This window comes from Fusarium proliferatum (genome assembly GCF_900067095.1).
Source record: "Fusarium proliferatum ET1 genome assembly, contig: FPRO_scaffold008, whole genome shotgun sequence".
Lineage (NCBI taxonomy): Eukaryota > Fungi > Ascomycota > Sordariomycetes > Hypocreales > Nectriaceae > Fusarium > Fusarium proliferatum.
Window position 1 is genome coordinate 308,702 of NW_022194797.1, and position 17,325 is coordinate 326,026.

Here is a 17,325-nt window from a genome sequence, read left to right on the forward strand (position 1 = left end):
AAATACAAAACGGCGCACTTCGAGAGTTCTCTAGATTCTCCGTTTCAAGATTCCATTTCCTGGTTACCTGGACTTCGAGATGCGTGGTTTGCCTTGCTGATCTTCAGTGCCCCCTGCCACCCCTACGACGGCTGCCTCGATTTTCGTATCTACGCGCGTCCTCCAGCCATTTCGCCCGTGAATCTTGATATATCTGTCTTGTAGACTTCCCAGATGGATTTTGGAGCTCCATCAATTGTGCCCCTCCAACTTGCACCATCCTTTCTAGGATATCATCTTGTGCCCTCATGAACCCATCCGCTTCGCTGCTTAACCCGTCTCGGACGCAATAAAAGCCAGCAATCCTATGGATGGGCGTGTCTTGCTCAAAATTTCGCAAACCAGGGTCGGCGCCATGCTGAAGCAAGACTGAGATAGTATTACCACCAAACTTTACGCTGGAGCACGCAACATGTAGTGGCGAGTTTCTAGTCTTATCAACGTCTGTAGTCTTGGCGCCGTGGGCGAGTAAAAGCGATATATTGACTGGATCAATGGGTGCGGCGTCTTTATAAGGCTTATTAGGCTTGAATAAAGTATGCAGAGGGGTTTCTCCCTTGTGATTGCGAAGGCTCGCATCCGCGCCCCGGCTGTATAGGAGTTCAAAGACAGAATTATATATCGTGCCATTTTTTCCGAAGTAGCGGGTGGCGTAATGCAGTGCCGTGTTTCCAAAACTATCTTGAATGTTGACTGTAGTGGGGGCGAAGTCCAAGAGCTGTTCAATAGTACGGGTGATCTGTCCAGCTGTCTCATGGAGTATCGTTGCTGGCATGAGTCTAGGCGAATGTGGTAATTGGTTTCGAGCTGCCCAGTGAAGGGGGAGGCTTCCAACGCAGTCTGGAGAGCAAATCATGTCTGCGATAGTAACTCCATCACCTCTGCGATCAACCAAAATCTTGATGCCGCTGGGGTTTGCGCGAAAGGATGCAAGAAACAGCGCAGTGATCTCTATCTTGACAGGTAACTCACGTGGAGACTGGATCTTAAGCTGCCTTGGCATGACTGCTTCCTTGTAGTGCACATCGGCACCTCCATCAATGAGTCTTTCAAGTAAATCAGTACTTGCCCACTGTGCAGCCAAAGTGAGAACACTAGGGAGCTGTGATGGGTTCAACCGGTTAAATGAAGCTTCAGCCCCAGCGCATAACAATACACATTGATGAATACTAGGGTTCCTTTGATCCTTGTCGTTCGTCGGACAGACGACATCAGAAGTGCAGGCACCATGATCAAGCAGTAGATTCATTATGGCCTCATTATTTTCAAAACACACCTCATCATAGGCGGGACAAGAGAAAGAGTTAAATGAAAAGAGATCCGCTGCTGCCGCGAGCGCGGTAAAGCCTCTGAGATCTCGATCGTGAATACTGGCGTATAATGGCTGGGTGTCGAGGAGCCATTGCACAATCTCAATACGACCGAATTGAGCGGCCACATTCAAAAGCTGGAAATTGGCCCTGATTAACCTTATCGGCTTCGTCGCATCATCAAGGTCTTTTGTGGTGTAATCCAGGAGCGTTTGAAGTGTGCCAAGACTGCCACTTTCGGCTGCGGCACGGAACAATTCGCCCAAGTCACAAATGGCTTCATCGTCATCGGGAAGGTCAAATAGGTTTGGAATTGCCCGAGGATCAATAGCGAAGTATTTCTCAAGAAACTCAACGTCGTTGTGGGTAATTATGGCGTAAAGAAGACCTTGACCTTGTTGTTCATGGATAAGAGTACCATCGCGATCAGTTATAGTCACGGGCACGTCGAAAGGAGGTCCATGGTAGTTGTATCGGTTTATAGGTCTTTTCGTAAACTCCCGATAGGGCGATGCGGCAATGGGAAAGAGAGAGGATGCCATGGCTGTGGTAAGTTGGCTTGTTGAATTAAAGAGAACAGTGTTCGACTGGAGTTCTTATGTACCGCGTGCAGGCCCATCGTACTAATTGGTACCAACTTCCCCTGTAATAAGTGGAGTTGTGCTGGTTTATTGATAGCCAATCAAATACAGCAGACCTTTCGGCGAAGAGTCAGATCCGAGCCCACCTGAAGCTCAAATCATTACGGAATAGCTATGCGTAGTACGGAGTAATGTCTAACTAATTACACCTCCCGCCAAACTCCATCTGAGCAACCGCCCACTTATCCGGGCCTTTCAGTTCCCAAACCGTTAAGTTCTAGTTATAAAGGTCTGCCAAATCGACGTGGCACTTCACCGCGATAAAATAACAGCTCGTCACCGTCATTGACCTCCCAAGTAAGACGTGTCGCTGGGTTGCAGCTTTTAACGTCGAGACCTCTCAGATCCACCTGGATAGACAGACTCGAGTTTCTCCGGCAATAAACACATATTGCTATCAAAATAAACGTTCTGCGGACTGTCTTCCCTTACCCAGATCAAGCGAGTTGCGAGACACAGCTTGCTCACGCTCTTGAACTATATGCCAATAACGATATAGGGGGCCTTTCAGAGAGTGGGACTAAGGTGGATCAATTCCGGGTGAGGTTTTGGCAGCTGGCCATGTGAAAACATTCTACGAGGGCCAACGAGAAAACGAAGTTTTGTAGAAGGTATTTCTGGGTTCTCGCTTGGAACAGCTACTTAATCCCGCCAATCGACCATCAGCATGAAACCACTCATCCAAGAACTGATTGAGCATGTTTGGGAAACCCTGCGGGGTACTGAGCGGCAACATCAAAGCAGGATGCATCCTGACAATCCTCAGTATTACCATCACTGGGGTTTTACGGTCTACCGCACGCACTATAGCCCGGATTCCGATACGCCTTGGAATATGCTTCTAGATTGTTTGAAGCAGCAAACTATACTCGCATTTGGGTATTTTGAGGGTAAAAAAGACGTAGACCAAAGCAACGTCCAGCTACTCAAAAGTCTTTTTCACCTTGATGCACGCGATGACCAATCGCTACTGGAAGGCCTCGACATCAAAGGTGTTCGAGAACTATGTCGCGAGGCGGAGTTGCGGACTGAACCAGCCATGGCTGATTGCCTCTACGATTTTGTTCTAGTCGCTGATGAGTCGGTCTTGAGGGATATTGCAAACGGCGAATCAGTTGTCAAGGCGATGTCCTTGAGTTGGTCTGAGGGATTTTCGGGGTGGGGTTGGATGAGAATACCAACAAGCTATCTTCTGGACCTATGGATGCTTCTCAGCCGGCATTCATTCGGTACGGAGTCAGTTCTCAGATTCAAAGGGCCCGAGAAGGATCTAGATACCTATGTATGGCCTGGAGACGTTTCTCTTCCGGGTACAGGACGCTTCTCTGAAGTTCGTCCATTGCTTTCCCATTATACTGGTCAAAGACCTGATCGCACTTTCTAAACAAGGACGAACATGCGGTAGATACATAATTTGTATCAACTATGGACTCCTCTATCAAGTCATGCATCATGTCCCTCCCATTTCTGTGTCATCGTCTTTCGGAAGTTCTGCCATTATCGATGAAGGGTAATAGCTCATTCCTTACTTATGTCTTATCTTTCTGCTGCTGTCTCCGCTCACGCTATTGGTCCCTCTTGGTGTATATCTATCTCGTCCTCAGCTTTATTAACGAAGTAAGTACCGTCATAAGAACAGGAAGTATGACAAGCCACAAACTGCAGCTAGTAAAAGATATCACATCGAGCCTGGCTAAACCTTTACAACTTGAGTCAACAGAAAGGGTGCACTTCGGTGAAATTGGAGCGTCCTCTGACACTGTCTTTATGCACGTGGGGGCGAATTATAGGTATGTGTAGATATTAATATGGTGGAGATAAGTCCTGGCACAAGCTCAATGGGCCATTACGTATCAATCGCTAGGCGTCAGAGTTTCTCAGGTCACCTACGCCACTTCCTCCAGGTAGCCAGTTCTCGTCAAACGCTCCAGGAGCAGGGCGAAAATTAGCATCGGCGTCAAAGTTCCTCGGGCCTCTCGGTCTATTGGCAATTACCGGGTCATTGATAACAGACCAGACAAAACCCAAATTGCTGCGACTGAACGCGCCCTCGCCATGAAGCCAGAGTCCCTAGATGGTTGTGTATTAGCATTCGCTTGCGGCTAAGTATATTCTGAAGGGTACTTACGAATCTGTTAACTAAGGAGGCATAGCCGCTCGGACGACGTTCAGTCTCCAAGGTCCTGATCCGTGCTGAGTAATCGCGGCCGACATACCACCGCTGTGGTGCTCCACCATTATCTTTGGCAAGACATCGGAGAGGCTCCGTGCGAGCGTTGTAATCTCTCATGGAGGGATTCCTGTTGTTAGGGACGCTGGTCTCCCTTGGGTTGCCATAGGAGCGAGAGTATCTGGACAGGACTTAGAAGTGGTGCCAAAACTACCAACATGAAAGGTACTTACCTATACTCAGCGCGGTATTCAACGTTATACCAATTCGGAGTTACAGCTCCGGGCTGGCGAAGGGTCTGGCTGTGATACATGCCCATGCTATGGACACCAAGAAACCAGGTATCACCACTACCAGTAAACGTTTGGCGATCCAGGGGAATATGGAAATGAATGACTATCCATCGATCATGATACGTTGTATGCGTTCTATCAGAGTAACGGGCGCGGTGTGCCGCTCCTGGGTTCTGACCAGGCACTGGGCCAATCCAGAAGGCTGCCTCAAGCATCATCTCATTTCCTCGGCGCGGCAACCAGCGCATATAATGTAAGCTGAGGTCGCCATTGAGAATTCCCTCTAGTGCCAGTGCGATACTCGGCTCGATTTGGTTCCGCGACCGATCGTCCATAGTGATCTCGGTTAATCTTCGAGCTTCGAGAAGACCTCGCTTCGTTGTTGCAACATCAGGGTCAGGCGTGAATGAACACAAAGATTCCGTAGCAGCCGCCATGCTGTCCATAGCAAGCCTAGAAGCGGCGATGTTGCAAAGCATTCCCGAGATGGCAACATCAGGGTCATATGTCGGTAGCCCAGTCCAATCGCCTTGGTATAGCATCTCATCAAATGTACTCACATTGGCAGCGGTGTCAGCATAGCCGAAGTCGTCCATCCGCAGATTATAGATGTCTGTCAAATCGGTTCGTCGGCGCTCAGACTGAATCCAGACTTTCATGATAGGGAAAAGCAAGGTCAGAGTCGTCGTCATGTCAGTTGCACGTCCTTTAAGCAACTCTCGCGCGTATAGCTCATCACTGCTGCTAAATTGTGCAGTCCAAGTGCCAGGGCATATAGGATCTTTGAGAAACTTCTGCAAAAGTTCGTCAAAGCTTTCTGCCATCTCGTCTTCGTAGACAATAATGGGCGTATCCCGCTCGCTCTTGTCGGAGCTTTTGTCACCAGAGCAGCAATATGCTTCATTACCATAGATACAGCCTTTGGTGTTGCCAGTAATCCTACTTCCAAAGAGTTCAGTGAGTGACTGTTCAGCAATGCGGGTCGATCCAGACGGGCAAGCATCCGTACACAACTGCGTATTGGCAAAGGATGAGACTTGATGGCCAAACCATTCGCATTCTTTGAAGGCTTTGGGGGTCTCTGTGCAGCAGTAGTTGTACTTGCCGGCCTTGCAAGATTTCTGGCCACCCCAGCCGTTCCGAGATTCTGCCACGAGAGACGAATAGCCTGTAGGACAGGTATTGTCCTCGAAGCAGTCATCTGTCCACTTACACTTTGACCAAGGCTCAGTGGTCTCAGTGAAGTCGCAGCAAGCGGACTGCCAACCCTTCTTGCAACCAGCGTGAAGAGTGCCAACCTCAACCTCGCCGGCATTGCAGCCAACTACACAGTGACCACTGTTCCTGTGACCTCTCCACCGGCATACAGGGACTTTAGAGGACTTGGGACAGCACAATGTCTGTACCTCTCCCGAGCCCGAAGGGCATTGTGTCGCGTCCAGCATGATCTGTGACTTGTCGTCATCACGAATGATTTCGGTGTAACCGCGAGGACAGGTCTGGCCACAGTTGGTGAAGTAACAGAAGTCGTTGGACTCATCCTTCACTGACTTCTCCGGCTTAACAATAGTCAAACCAGTGGAAGTGTCTACGTTGCTCTTGATGCCAAGAGCTGCGGCCAGCCCCTTCGAGTATGAATGTTTGGCATCATCATAGTCGACAGCCCAAACAAGAACACCACTAAGGCATTGCGACTTGAGAAAGTTGGCTTTGAGCTTCCAAGTATCCTTGTCATCGTAAGACACCCATTGATCGTTGTTCCACTGGATTGTCTTGATAGCGGCGTCCTTGTATAGCTTTGGCCTGAGTTTCTTGTCGCGAATGAGATCAGTGATCTCACTATTGAATAGGATGCCAGCTTCGCCGCTGCATGTACCAGCATCTCCAGCAGACAGGTACGCACAACCAGGCTCAGAACAGGAGGGGTCTGCGAGCGTAACACTTCGTCCGTAGAAAGCCAAGCCGAGCACAACTTTCGAAGGAGATACCTTGTTGCGCCACAAAAGATCCAAAGAGCTCTTGATCTCGGTCAAGTTTGTATGGGCTCCTACGAACGCACCGGTCCATTTGTTGCCAATATCCCACGCGCCGTGGAGATCATAACTCATAACATTGAACCAGTCAACCGATGGCTCGATGTTCTCGAGATCAAAGTGCTGGAGATACCAATAGCTGGTCGGGAGAGTAACCGAGAGGCCAAACTTGTAGTCGTGGAGGGCAGACTTGAGTCTTTTCATGAACCTTGGATAAGCCTTGAAATCAGACTCGCGACCATTGCGGTCGTGGTCAACGGGGTATTCCCAGTCAATGTCGACACCGCTGAAACCCCATGTTTGCATGAAGAGCACCAAGGAGGCAAAAAAGGCTCTCTGTCGTGTCTCGTCGGCATTGACCAAGTCTGAGAAGGTTGTAGCTGTTGGCGAACCATTGTCAGAGAATGTCCATCCTCCGATGGACAACCAAAGCTCCTGTCCAATGTCCCTGGTCTTGAGTGCTGCCAGATCTGGGTACAGGCGCTCATCATCGGCAGTACCTGGAATGACCTTGAACGAATCGGGATCGATACTGCCGAATGCAAAGTAGATATGGGTGTAAACGCCTTGAGGGAACGAAGCTGGAGCCATGCGATTGCATGAGCGTGTCGCGCCGCCTGATCCGTAGTAGCCGATCACGCGATCAACTGTCTGCGTCCCGATGCTGCAAGATGGTCTCTTGACGGTTTCTTTGCCGCAGAACTCCTCGGTAGTACCGCAGAAGCCGAACTTGCTACAGCAAACATTGAGAGGACACTTGGTAGCATTGAAGTACTGCGAAGGCCAGTTGCCTGGGTTGCATTCAGCTTTGTATTCACAGCTGTTGATGCACTTCGCCTTGCTACAATAGTCTGGTCCTGTGCCACAGACATTGTTGGAGCCACAGCAGCCGACTTCGCAGGCGGTAGACTTGTCACAAAATACATCTGCGACAGCCAAGGGGATTGAGGTGAGCAACAGAGCAGCCAAAGGGGTCGCCCAAGTTGACCTCATGATGAGAGTCAAAAGAATGAATGTCCGTTGTAGCTGAAGAACAACAACCAAGAATGATTTAGTTTGAAGATGTAAAAAGGAAGGACGATAAGTGAGTGAGTGAGTGACTTGGCAGGCAAAGAAAGAATAAAGAGTGAGGAAAGTACAGCAAGCTATGACTTGGCAGTTGCTTGTCACATAAGAGCAAGTGAAGCCATAGATACTTTATCTCGAACGGTATTGTCACTGCTCACTATAGTAAGGGCAGAAATGTCCCTATGGACGATCCCGGTTCACCTAAGAGAGTTCCTCGGCTTTACGCGCCGTCCTAGGGAAAGAATGCTTGACTCGGAGGTTATTCTCATGACTAGCTTGCTAAGTGGACAAGTCCATACAGTGATTTCCACGCCGTAGTCTGTTCCATCCTGGTTATCGGCCTCAATATGCCGAAGGGCCTTTTGTTCTGCAGCTATTTGGCCTTGGCGCTCGACATAGGCTTGGGGTGGATGCGGCTACTCTATGCGTCTTTTGTTGGTCCTGACATTCCGTCCCATGTCCTAGGCATAGCAAGTCATGATCATGGATAATCTCTTTTGCTTATGTGGGTTCTGTCACACGGGTCCAGGTTGTGGTGGCAGGGGAAGATCTTGTGGGACCGCAGGAATCACGGTCGGAGTTCGAACACAGTACGATGTCCGAGATGTTGTTGGTTGATAGTGTTGTTTGTGAATTTGCCTAAGGTTGGGTACTTCAGGGCCAGTGGAGTAGCTGTGGGTATTAAAGATCCATACTTAAATTTTTTACACCCCAGCCAATTTTGTAACCAGGATCTACGGCTACAGCAGCAAGTGTATTTTTAACGCTATTTCTTCACCCAACTCCACAGCTAGTGGCGGGATCACCCCTTCACCCTTGCCAAGGGTCACGCTACGTTTGAGTAAGGCTAGCAATACCAGCTATCAAGTGAGTCACGACGGTCAGTGGATACGCTCAGACCCTGGCAGGCCCTGGCTGGTGGACCTTCTGCCAGGTACCGAGGTCCTTGGACTGGCTAAGTGCACACCTATGAACGGGATGCCAAGCCGGCAGCATCTTCCATGACTGAATTTGAGGGATTGAACTACCCTTTCGGGATCAACGGACCGACTAGGCCTCTTGAGAAGTCAATGGTCTTCATCATTCTGAGATCAATACAGAATACCCGATAACTGCTTAGAAGTAATGTCGAGTTATACCCCGAGCTCATCTAGCTATAATCTCATAAAACAGGTTTGTTCTTCTTTCAAGCAGGGTGCCCATTTGATGTTGTTTTATCAAGTCTCTCGTTAAACACTATCTGTCACTCTTTTTTGTTGTTTCCTTCCCCAACACAATGAGATCCCTAATCGGCCCTTACAATGGCTTTCTGCTTAGTCTGGCAGTGGCCGCTCGATTGGCAGACGCTGCTGGCCTCGCCATGTTTCCCCAAGGCTATCTGGCTAGCAGTGGACTCTCGACTACATGCGAGACCACACTGTACCAGTCAGTCAACTGCCCTCAGGAAGCTTCGGATCTCATGTCAGACGGGTATATTGACAGCGATGACCAGTCTGTAACCGATTTGGTCTGTCGTCCAGTTTGTGGTAGCTCCATTGGCCATATGCGTTCAAAGGTTGCTTCGGCATGCGGTTCTGAAGAATTCGTTCCAGGCATGTCGTACGTCAGCCTTGTTGACAAATTCTGGAGCAGTTGGAACCAGTCTTGCTTCAGCGATCCGAAGACAGGAAAAAACTGTAACAGTATGTACGAACCTCATGCATATTTATTTTGACTCCTATTGATCCCTTCAGGCGTCATTTCAGCATTTCCCCAGGTCGACGATCTCTCAGAACTCCCAAAGTCAGACTTGTGCTCTTACTGCAATGTTGAGCAATACGCTATTATGCAAAAGGACGCTTACACGGGAGCTTATGACGAGTATGCGAAAGGTTCCTATGAGTACGTTGCCAAGGCTTGCAACCTCAATGTAGACAACTTCAACGCTACGGACAGTGCATTCAACGTTACGAGCCCTGACGTTACTGGAGAGGTTTGTGTGTCTGGTAAGACATATACGACTCGAGATGGTGACACTTGCGACTCAATCGCACTCTCTCAGGGAGTATCCGCAGCTACGATGTATTACATTAATGCAAACATCTTCAACTGTTCAAAGATCACAGCAGGAACAGATCTCTGCCTGCCCTTGACATGTACCAGTATATACCAGGTACAGAAGGGTGATAACTGTCTTCATATTGCTTTGAACGCGGGCATTTTGAAATCCAAGCTCATCTCACTCAATTCTCAGTTGAACTCGAACTGCACCAACCTGCACGATGCAGACCCGGACTGGGGCAGCGTTCTTTGCGTGTCTGCTCCAGGCGGGACGTACTCTGGAAAGCCGCTGAATATTTCTGCGCCTACTGAGCAGCAAGCTGTTGATCCTCCCTCAGGAAAGACGGTCGCCAACGGCACTACCAAGGACTGTAGTCAGTGGCTCGGTTACGACGGTAGTCTTAGTTGCACGCAGATCTGCCTCGCATATCAGCTTTCCATCAATCAGTTCACTGCGATGAACCCTTCTTTGAACAAAACAACTTGCGACACAGATTTGATCGCTGGCAATGCTTACTGTCTGGAGCCAGTTACGGGCTGGGATCTACCTGTCGATTCAGCGGTCATGACTAGGACTATGGCCCCGTCCGCTACCAGTATCAAGGCTACCACGACGGCCACGGCCAGTGCGAAGGTACCCAGCCCCACGCAGCCTGGTGCAGTTGATGGCTGCAACAAGTGGTATTATGTCAACGACGGGGACGGATGTTATTCTATTGCGGAAAAGTACAATGTTAAATTGGCTGACTTTTACGAATGGAATTCTCAGATCGGTAATGACTGCGGTGGTCTCTGGTTGCATTACTATGTTTGTGTCGGAGTTCAATCATGAGTTAATCGCGCCGAGCCTCTAATTTGCTCATGGTAAGCGGTTGCTGAAAGACAATTTCTTTCATATGGCGTGTAATTAGAGAGTAGAGTGGTAGTGTGAAAGTGGGCTCAATTCCCCCCCATCACATTCGATTTATTTCATTGGCTGAGCTAGTCACTGATGACTCAAGCGTTCGAAGCTAGATCTTTTGTAATTTATAAAGTACCCACGCGCACACCATGCCTGTTTGTTTTCCTTTCTGTAAAAGTCAGCCGTCTACAACAATGCCAGTGCCTTCGTCCGACTCCGAATCGCCATATCTAGAATTCGTCCAGGCACCAGAAGGACGGATTGAAGATGAAGATCCTCCCTACATACCCATGACAATGACTGATCAGAATGGTTCTGTTCTTTGTGAAACTGAGAACTTTGACCTTCTGAGGAAGATCATTTGTCGAGATGATGTCACTACGCTCAAGAAGTATCTCGCTATTGCACCTCAAGTCATCGAAGAGGTAGATGAGCTTCCTTGCTACTACTCATTCTTCTATATTGCAGTATCCAGTGGCAGTCTCGGTGCATTGAAAGTCCTTCTTGACCAGTACTCGACTGTCGTTACACCAGGCACACGGCTCAGCTTCAAACAGCGTGGATTCCTTCTGCTGAATGAAGCCGCGCGTCGGGCTCATATCGACATAGTGCAATTCTTGCTCGACAATCAGCCATCATTTGCTGATATCCAGGAGCGGGATCCTCAAGGCTGTACCGCCATACTGGCCGCTGCTGATTTTTATTCGAGCAGATATAAAGAGGCTTTTGACTGGCAACCATCGGTAGAGAGAAGCACGGCTGTAATGGAACTGTTACTCGATCGAGGCTCCTGCGCTTCTGACGTTGTGCTAGCAGATGCAGGCCACAAGCAGTCAACCATACCAGATACTGTTTTGACTTTGGCTGTGCAATGGGCAGGCTCTGGTATCATCAAGAGACTCATTGATGAAGGTGCCGATATCGATGCCAAGGTCACAAAAGACTCGTTCCACCTAGGACTTTATAACCAGGATGGCGATATTCATGAAGTTCGTGCTATTCATATGGCTTCCTTTCATGCCAACCCAGTTGCCATCGATACTTTACACAGTTATCGTGGAGCCAATAACCTGGATACGGCATCAGTCCGCGACAGTCGAGGCAGCATTCCTCTTCATTGGGCTGCGCGCAACCAATTACGTAAACAGGCTCATACTGTGTCTCGATCTGAACTACAAGAGAGAGTTCACAATATCCTAACGACAATTAATCTTCTGCTAGATATGGATCCTGCTACAGTCAATGACCAAGATATTGCTGGAAATACACCTTTACATTATGCTGTCCATTATTTCCTCGAGAATGGCAAGCTATATACGGCAATCTTCAAGGTTCTTTGCCAAAGAGGTGCAGATGCAAGTATTTACAACAGTAGCAGACAAACGCCATTATTCAACCTGCTCGATCCTGATGGTTTATACATCCCTGACGACACAGAAGCCATATCTATTCTTCTTGCCAGCGGTGCAACGGTCAACGATACTGATAACGCTGGAAACACGGTTTTGCATCATGCAGCAAGGAATCTACGCAATGCAAGCGTGATATTGTTCTTGTTGAACGAAGGTGCAGATGGTACTGCACAGAATATGAAGCAAAACACGCCTCTTCACATAGCTGCTTCCGCTGAATCCATGCCAAATGTGCCAAGCAACAGAGCGTACGAGAAGGTGAACGCACAAAACAGGATTCTGTCACAACTGGCTACTGGAGGCGAGATTGAGCTGCTGGACCCAATGAGCATGTCAAACTCAGAGGGCAAGACGCCGCGACAACTGTTGAATGCGAAAAGAGAAAAGTGGAATGAGATTGATCGTCAACTTGACCAGCAGCAGGAATCTATGGGCCGAGGTATGGGCCGCGGTATTGGTCGAGGTAGGGGTCGGGGTATGCGTTAGACTTGAGCGAGACCTGAGGACTAGGACCTTGGTCAACGAGGCTTGCCTGCCTGGCTTTTCTACATATCTCATTGGGGCGGGAAGCTCTATTTACTGTTGGGGCTTATATATCCTACTTCAAGTTGCTATTTAAATAGGTAGATTGTGTTGATACAGTCAGTACATGCCCATTCGCCTAGACACCGACACATACGTAATACTTGGCCCAAAGCCCTGTGCATTTAGCCCCAATCGCCGGATTCCACTTGACTAATTGGGCCATGGTGATCTTGTAGTACTTCTGAATCGAGTCGCATGTTGTCGTAGAGGCAACTGGATGAAACTTCTTACAGTTGCTTACCATACCTGCCTGGATGGGCGACGGCGTCTTGACACCAGTGCTGGGCTTGGTCGGGGTACCGCCAATTACACCAACGCAGACATTGTAGTTAGCCCAGAGACCCGTACATTTCGAGCCAACAGCTGGGTTCCACTTTGCAAAGTCTTCCATTGAGATCTTGTAGTAATTCTGAATGGAATCGCAAGTCGTGGTCTTGGTCATCATGTGTCACTTGTTGCAATTGCTCACCATGCCGTTCTGGATCGGAGGGGGCGTTGAGATCCCGTTTGGAGACTTGGTGGTAGTGGCAGCGGGGTGTCAAGAGGCGCCCACTTAATCAGAGAGATCCAGCAAATGCCCAGTATTATCACCATTGGGGGTTCACAGTTTACCGGATATATTATAGTCCTGACTTAGATAAGCATTAGGAGACCCTTATTGATATAATAAATTAATAAACTTACCCTACACTTAGCTACTATAAGATTAAAATAATATACTAAAAATAAGATTTATATATAGATAAAAGTAACTATATAAATAATATAAATTAATTAAAAAAGCTATTTTATTATATAATAAGAAAAGACTTATTAATACTTAATAGCCTTAATATCCTTTAGATTTAAAAATTATATTATAAAGAATTTCTAAAGGTAAGGAAAAATATAAAAAAGGTAAAGATTTATTTTATATTTATATCTAATAAGTCTATATTAAGTAATATTACCTATAAAGTGTTTATAATAAAGGTTATTAGCTATAATTAAAATAAGGATTAACTTAAATAAGGTTAAATAAAAACTCTAATTAGTAAGGTGCTAACCTTTTAAGAGTTACTTTACTTTAGGATATAATTAATTCTAACCCTTACTGTAAGATTAAATATTACTGGTTTAGAGAGAAGTTAAAGAGATACACTTAGCCAGGCAATGCCTCTATTTATCCAACTCACGGCTATTTTGAAGCTCGAACTGCATGGCCAGAAATTAGGTCTAGACTTTCTCAGTTCAGGATTGATTATTAACTTAGAAGACAATCGAGCCAACATCAAAACTGTATTTATATCTCTATGTATCTGCCAAGTGATTGAGCACTAGGCTATAGTTACAACATCAATCCAAACTCCATGGCAATTAAACGCCCAAAATCTGCGTCATCTGCTCCCTCCACGTCAGCAGAGCATTACTAATGCCAACACTGTTGGCCAACAGCTCACGTGGGGGCTCGTCGTGTTTTCTGCCTAAAAAGGGAGGGGCTATTTCTCGTCCTTTCTTGCATCATGCCAACTTCTCCTCTCCTCAGTATGGAACTTGCGTCGCTATAATTCCAGTAGAGTGTGGAAATGTCAGAACTCTCGGAAATTCTAGATCTCTTATGGAATCCTCCCCGAAAACGTGACCGCCATCCTGAAATGCCAAGCCCGAACCGTTTCAAGCCCGAGGATTTCGGTCACTACAAAAAATGGGGTTTTGCGATTTATCGCACATATTATGGTGCTGAATCGGATCACCACTGGGGTGTTCTTCTCCAAGCATTGAGACAACAGACTCTGTTATCCATTGGGTATCACGAGAGTGCTGAGGCTGAAGAGCTCTGGGAGAGAGACGCAAATGGGCGGTACAAGCATTGGAAAAAGAGGGAAAATTACTTAGCTTCACTGGACGTTTTCAAAAGCTTGTTTCGAATATTTCCGCATCAGGATCCTTCTCATCTTGAAGGTCTCGACATCAATGGCATAAGACAGGTTTGTCGGAAACAGCATCATGAAGCAGAGCAGAAGATGGCAGGGGCAAAGTTCTGTTTCGTACTCGTTGCTGATAAAGCGGTACTAGATGGCATCGCACGGAACGAATTTGTGGTTAAGGCAGTTGGCTATGACTGGGATCCTAACGACAACCACGGTGGCTGGGGCTGGTTACGGCTGGAAACAGGCCGCCTGCTTGAACTTTGGGAAGCACTTCTGCTTTCTGATGTGTGTTTCACCAACAAGTATTACTGGATCAACGGTTGGGGGCCAGAGAGTGATTTGGAGACCGATGTCTGGGAGGGAGACTATTCCACGCCTTCATTACACGATACCTCTGAGGTGCAAACAGCCAATGGGTTTAGATCGAGTCGGTTCGTGTTTGACTATTAGTGGACAAAATGTCACTTTACAGCCTTTGCGTTCGATATATACAGTCACTTGCTTGGTCGGATCTCAAAGGCAATCATTATGGCAATGCTTCTAGTACAAACGTCTGGGGTTAAATTGCCTTGTGAGTGAGATATCTGGCAATCATTCAAGTGTTTTCGGTAAATAAAATTGATTCATTCTATAAACCCGACGTTAGTAAGTCTCTTCTACTCCAGGTAGGGTATCCTAGCTATTAGGAGTCACGGTAGTAAATACGCTTCCATACGTATTTCGGAGCATTGGCTTGTCGACTCCGCGTCCCAGCTACCACGCCATGTGTACTCCTCTAAGTCCTCTTCTGGACCGTCGAAAGATAGCACCGTATGGTAGTTATCATCCCTTCCCATAAGCGAGTGCCAAAGCTCAAGCAGGTATCCCGTTGGTATTCTCATCCAGCCCCAATTGTACCAGCCATCCCGCCAGTCATACGAGACTGCCTTGACGACAAATTCGCCTCTTTCCATAGCTTCAAATACGGCTTTATCAGCTAGAAGAACGAAACTGAAAAGACGCCCTGCCATGGCTTCTTCTTCCTCGGGCCTATCACGACGGCACATTTCGCGGATCTCATGGACTCCCAAGCCGTCGAGTGATGGATTATCACGAATATCAAGATGAAACAAGTCTTTGATTCGCTTTACATCGTCCGAATATTGTTCTTGGCTTGCGTAGTACCAGGCCTTTGGCAAGAAATCAGCCCTTTGATGCATCAGCTCATCTTCAAAGGGCTCGTCTTGATAGTAACTAACTGCAAGCTTAGTTTGCCGTTTCAAAGCATCAAGCAGCGTATCCCATTGCTTATCAGACTCGGAACTGTAGTGTGTGCGGTAGATAGTGTAGCCCCAGTGACCGTGGTACTTTGAGTTCTCGGGAAGCGTTCTATCGAGCTTCTGCATGCGACGACCCCTCCCCACACGCGTGAAGGGAGGCTGCCATAGCATGTTGATCATTTCATGAGGCCTAACCATGTTTTCGAGATGCTTTAATTGTCGAATGAAAGGTGAATAAACGAAAATGCGGGCATGGTCTGAATTTATGTTGTTACTTACAGAGGGGAAATCATAAAAAGAAAGTGTTCTCCATTTATTCTACTTTATCGGTAAATGGTGACCTCAGGCACCATATTCATTATCCTTATAGCCAATACCAGCTCGCTGCATGTGATTTCTGTTATGTTATGTTATGCTGTGTTGGGTGTTGGTCTTCTTGTTGGTCAACGGCCCTAGGTCCAATTGGGCCTCTAGGGTTAGCTTTGAACTAAGGCTGTCATGAGGTAGTACTTGGCGAAGTCAGCAGTCAATATCCCCGCATCCTCTGGATCGATGGGTGATTTCAATGCCATGAATACGACTCCCCTTGAAACTGCCAGAATGAGCTTGTTATCCTATATTGCACTCTTCTACAAATAATAAAACTTGTAAACTTAGGCATTATTATCTCCAATCTACTAGCCACTAATAGTCAATTCTGAACCGAGTATACTCGGGTTTCTGTCCTGGTGTTGCAGTCTGAGCTTCAGAACAATCGCCAAGTGACTCAATACAATCCAGTCCAGACCAGACATAAGTCTCAAGGTCGCGTTTGGATAGCTCACATCCCATCGCACAGTGTATGGTACGAAAAATAGAATCCTCGAGGAAAAGCGACTCCCAGAGGTTCAGTATGTCACCTGTTGACATTCTAACCCATTCCGGACAGAATCGTTCCTCGACCTGATCATAATCAACAGCTGTGATTACAAAGACTCCATTTGCAACATCTTTCAGCACCCTCTCGTCGGCAACCAATACAAAGCAATGCCTGGCTCCTTCTATGTTTTCCCTAGCCCGCGGAAGCTCTCTGCGGCAGACTTCTTGGATTTGGGGGATGTCGAGACCATCGAACAACAATGGATTTTCCCGGGTGGTGAGACGAAAAAGCTTCTTCAGTCGATTTATATCCTCCAGATATTCGCTTTTATCGCTGTATTTTCCCCAGTTTCTTTTAATATCCTCATTGAATATTCTATCATTTTCGTGGTAGCCGAGTGCAAGTAAGGTCTGTCGAGTCACGGCGTCAATCAATGTGTCCCAGTGTTTATCCGAGTCAGGGCCATAGAAAGTACGGTAAACCGTAAAACCCCAGTTTCGATAATACCCAAAATTCTCTGGGGCTTTTCTGTCGTTGACCAGATGCTTGATTATGGGGCCTGTGTTTATTCGTGGGGGCCGCCATAAGAACTCAATCATTTCTGAGATATCCGCCATATTGTCGCTTTTGATGATATCGGTAGTTGATGTTGTCTGAGAAATTTGTGTTGGCTGCACGGAGACTTCTGGTTCCAACAAGCAGGCTGCAGCGTGTGTTTTATAATAAATTCTGTTACAATGTTATTACGGCTATAGCAATGCTGTCAAAAACGTTTGTCAGGCCGTCTCATGAGTAAGGTTGACTC

General features: G+C 47.3%; 9 protein-coding genes across 9 annotated transcripts; 4 read left to right on the forward strand and 5 right to left on the reverse strand.

The window, feature by feature from the left end:
• Positions 1–103: 103 nt before the first annotated feature.
• Positions 104–1,891, reverse strand: FPRO_13785 (uncharacterized protein; the record flags this gene model as incomplete). Its single annotated transcript, XM_031218739.1, has 1 exon — positions 104–1,891. The coding sequence occupies one exon, from the start codon at positions 1,889–1,891 to the stop codon at positions 104–106; it is 1,788 nt and encodes a 595-aa protein (XP_031084567.1).
• A 766-nt stretch (positions 1,892–2,657) lies between these two features.
• Positions 2,658–3,374, forward strand: FPRO_13786 (uncharacterized protein; the record flags this gene model as incomplete). Its single annotated transcript, XM_031218740.1, has 1 exon — positions 2,658–3,374. The coding sequence occupies one exon, from the start codon at positions 2,658–2,660 to the stop codon at positions 3,372–3,374; it is 717 nt and encodes a 238-aa protein (XP_031084568.1).
• A 476-nt stretch (positions 3,375–3,850) lies between these two features.
• FPRO_13787 (uncharacterized protein) lies at positions 3,851–7,479 on the reverse strand (the record flags this gene model as incomplete). Its single annotated transcript, XM_031218741.1, has 3 exons — positions 3,851–4,060; positions 4,119–4,341; positions 4,394–7,479. The coding sequence occupies 3 exons, from the start codon at positions 7,477–7,479 to the stop codon at positions 3,851–3,853; spliced, it is 3,519 nt and encodes a 1,172-aa protein (XP_031084569.1).
• Positions 7,480–8,830: 1,351 nt separating this feature from the next.
• Positions 8,831–10,426, forward strand: FPRO_13788 (uncharacterized protein; the record flags this gene model as incomplete). The annotated part of the gene is made up of 2 exons (XM_031218742.1): positions 8,831–9,236; positions 9,288–10,426. 2 exons carry the CDS (start codon positions 8,831–8,833, stop codon positions 10,424–10,426), a joined length of 1,545 nt encoding a protein of 514 aa, XP_031084570.1.
• Positions 10,427–10,689: 263 nt separating this feature from the next.
• Positions 10,690–12,393, forward strand: FPRO_13789 (uncharacterized protein; the record flags this gene model as incomplete). Its single annotated transcript, XM_031218743.1, has 1 exon — positions 10,690–12,393. The coding sequence occupies one exon, from the start codon at positions 10,690–10,692 to the stop codon at positions 12,391–12,393; it is 1,704 nt and encodes a 567-aa protein (XP_031084571.1).
• Positions 12,394–12,568: 175 nt separating this feature from the next.
• FPRO_13790 (uncharacterized protein) lies at positions 12,569–12,934 on the reverse strand (the record flags this gene model as incomplete). Its single annotated transcript, XM_031218744.1, has 1 exon — positions 12,569–12,934. One exon carries the CDS (start codon positions 12,932–12,934, stop codon positions 12,569–12,571), a length of 366 nt encoding a protein of 121 aa, XP_031084572.1.
• Positions 12,935–14,057: 1,123 nt separating this feature from the next.
• Positions 14,058–14,852, forward strand: FPRO_13791 (uncharacterized protein; the record flags this gene model as incomplete). The annotated part of the gene is made up of 1 exon (XM_031218745.1): positions 14,058–14,852. One exon carries the CDS (start codon positions 14,058–14,060, stop codon positions 14,850–14,852), a length of 795 nt encoding a protein of 264 aa, XP_031084573.1.
• A 239-nt stretch (positions 14,853–15,091) lies between these two features.
• Positions 15,092–15,832, reverse strand: FPRO_13792 (uncharacterized protein; the record flags this gene model as incomplete). Its single annotated transcript, XM_031218746.1, has 1 exon — positions 15,092–15,832. The coding sequence occupies one exon, from the start codon at positions 15,830–15,832 to the stop codon at positions 15,092–15,094; it is 741 nt and encodes a 246-aa protein (XP_031084574.1).
• Positions 15,833–16,345: 513 nt separating this feature from the next.
• Positions 16,346–17,137, reverse strand: FPRO_13793 (uncharacterized protein; the record flags this gene model as incomplete). Its single annotated transcript, XM_031218747.1, has 1 exon — positions 16,346–17,137. The coding sequence occupies one exon, from the start codon at positions 17,135–17,137 to the stop codon at positions 16,346–16,348; it is 792 nt and encodes a 263-aa protein (XP_031084575.1).
• Positions 17,138–17,325: the final 188 nt, after the last annotated feature.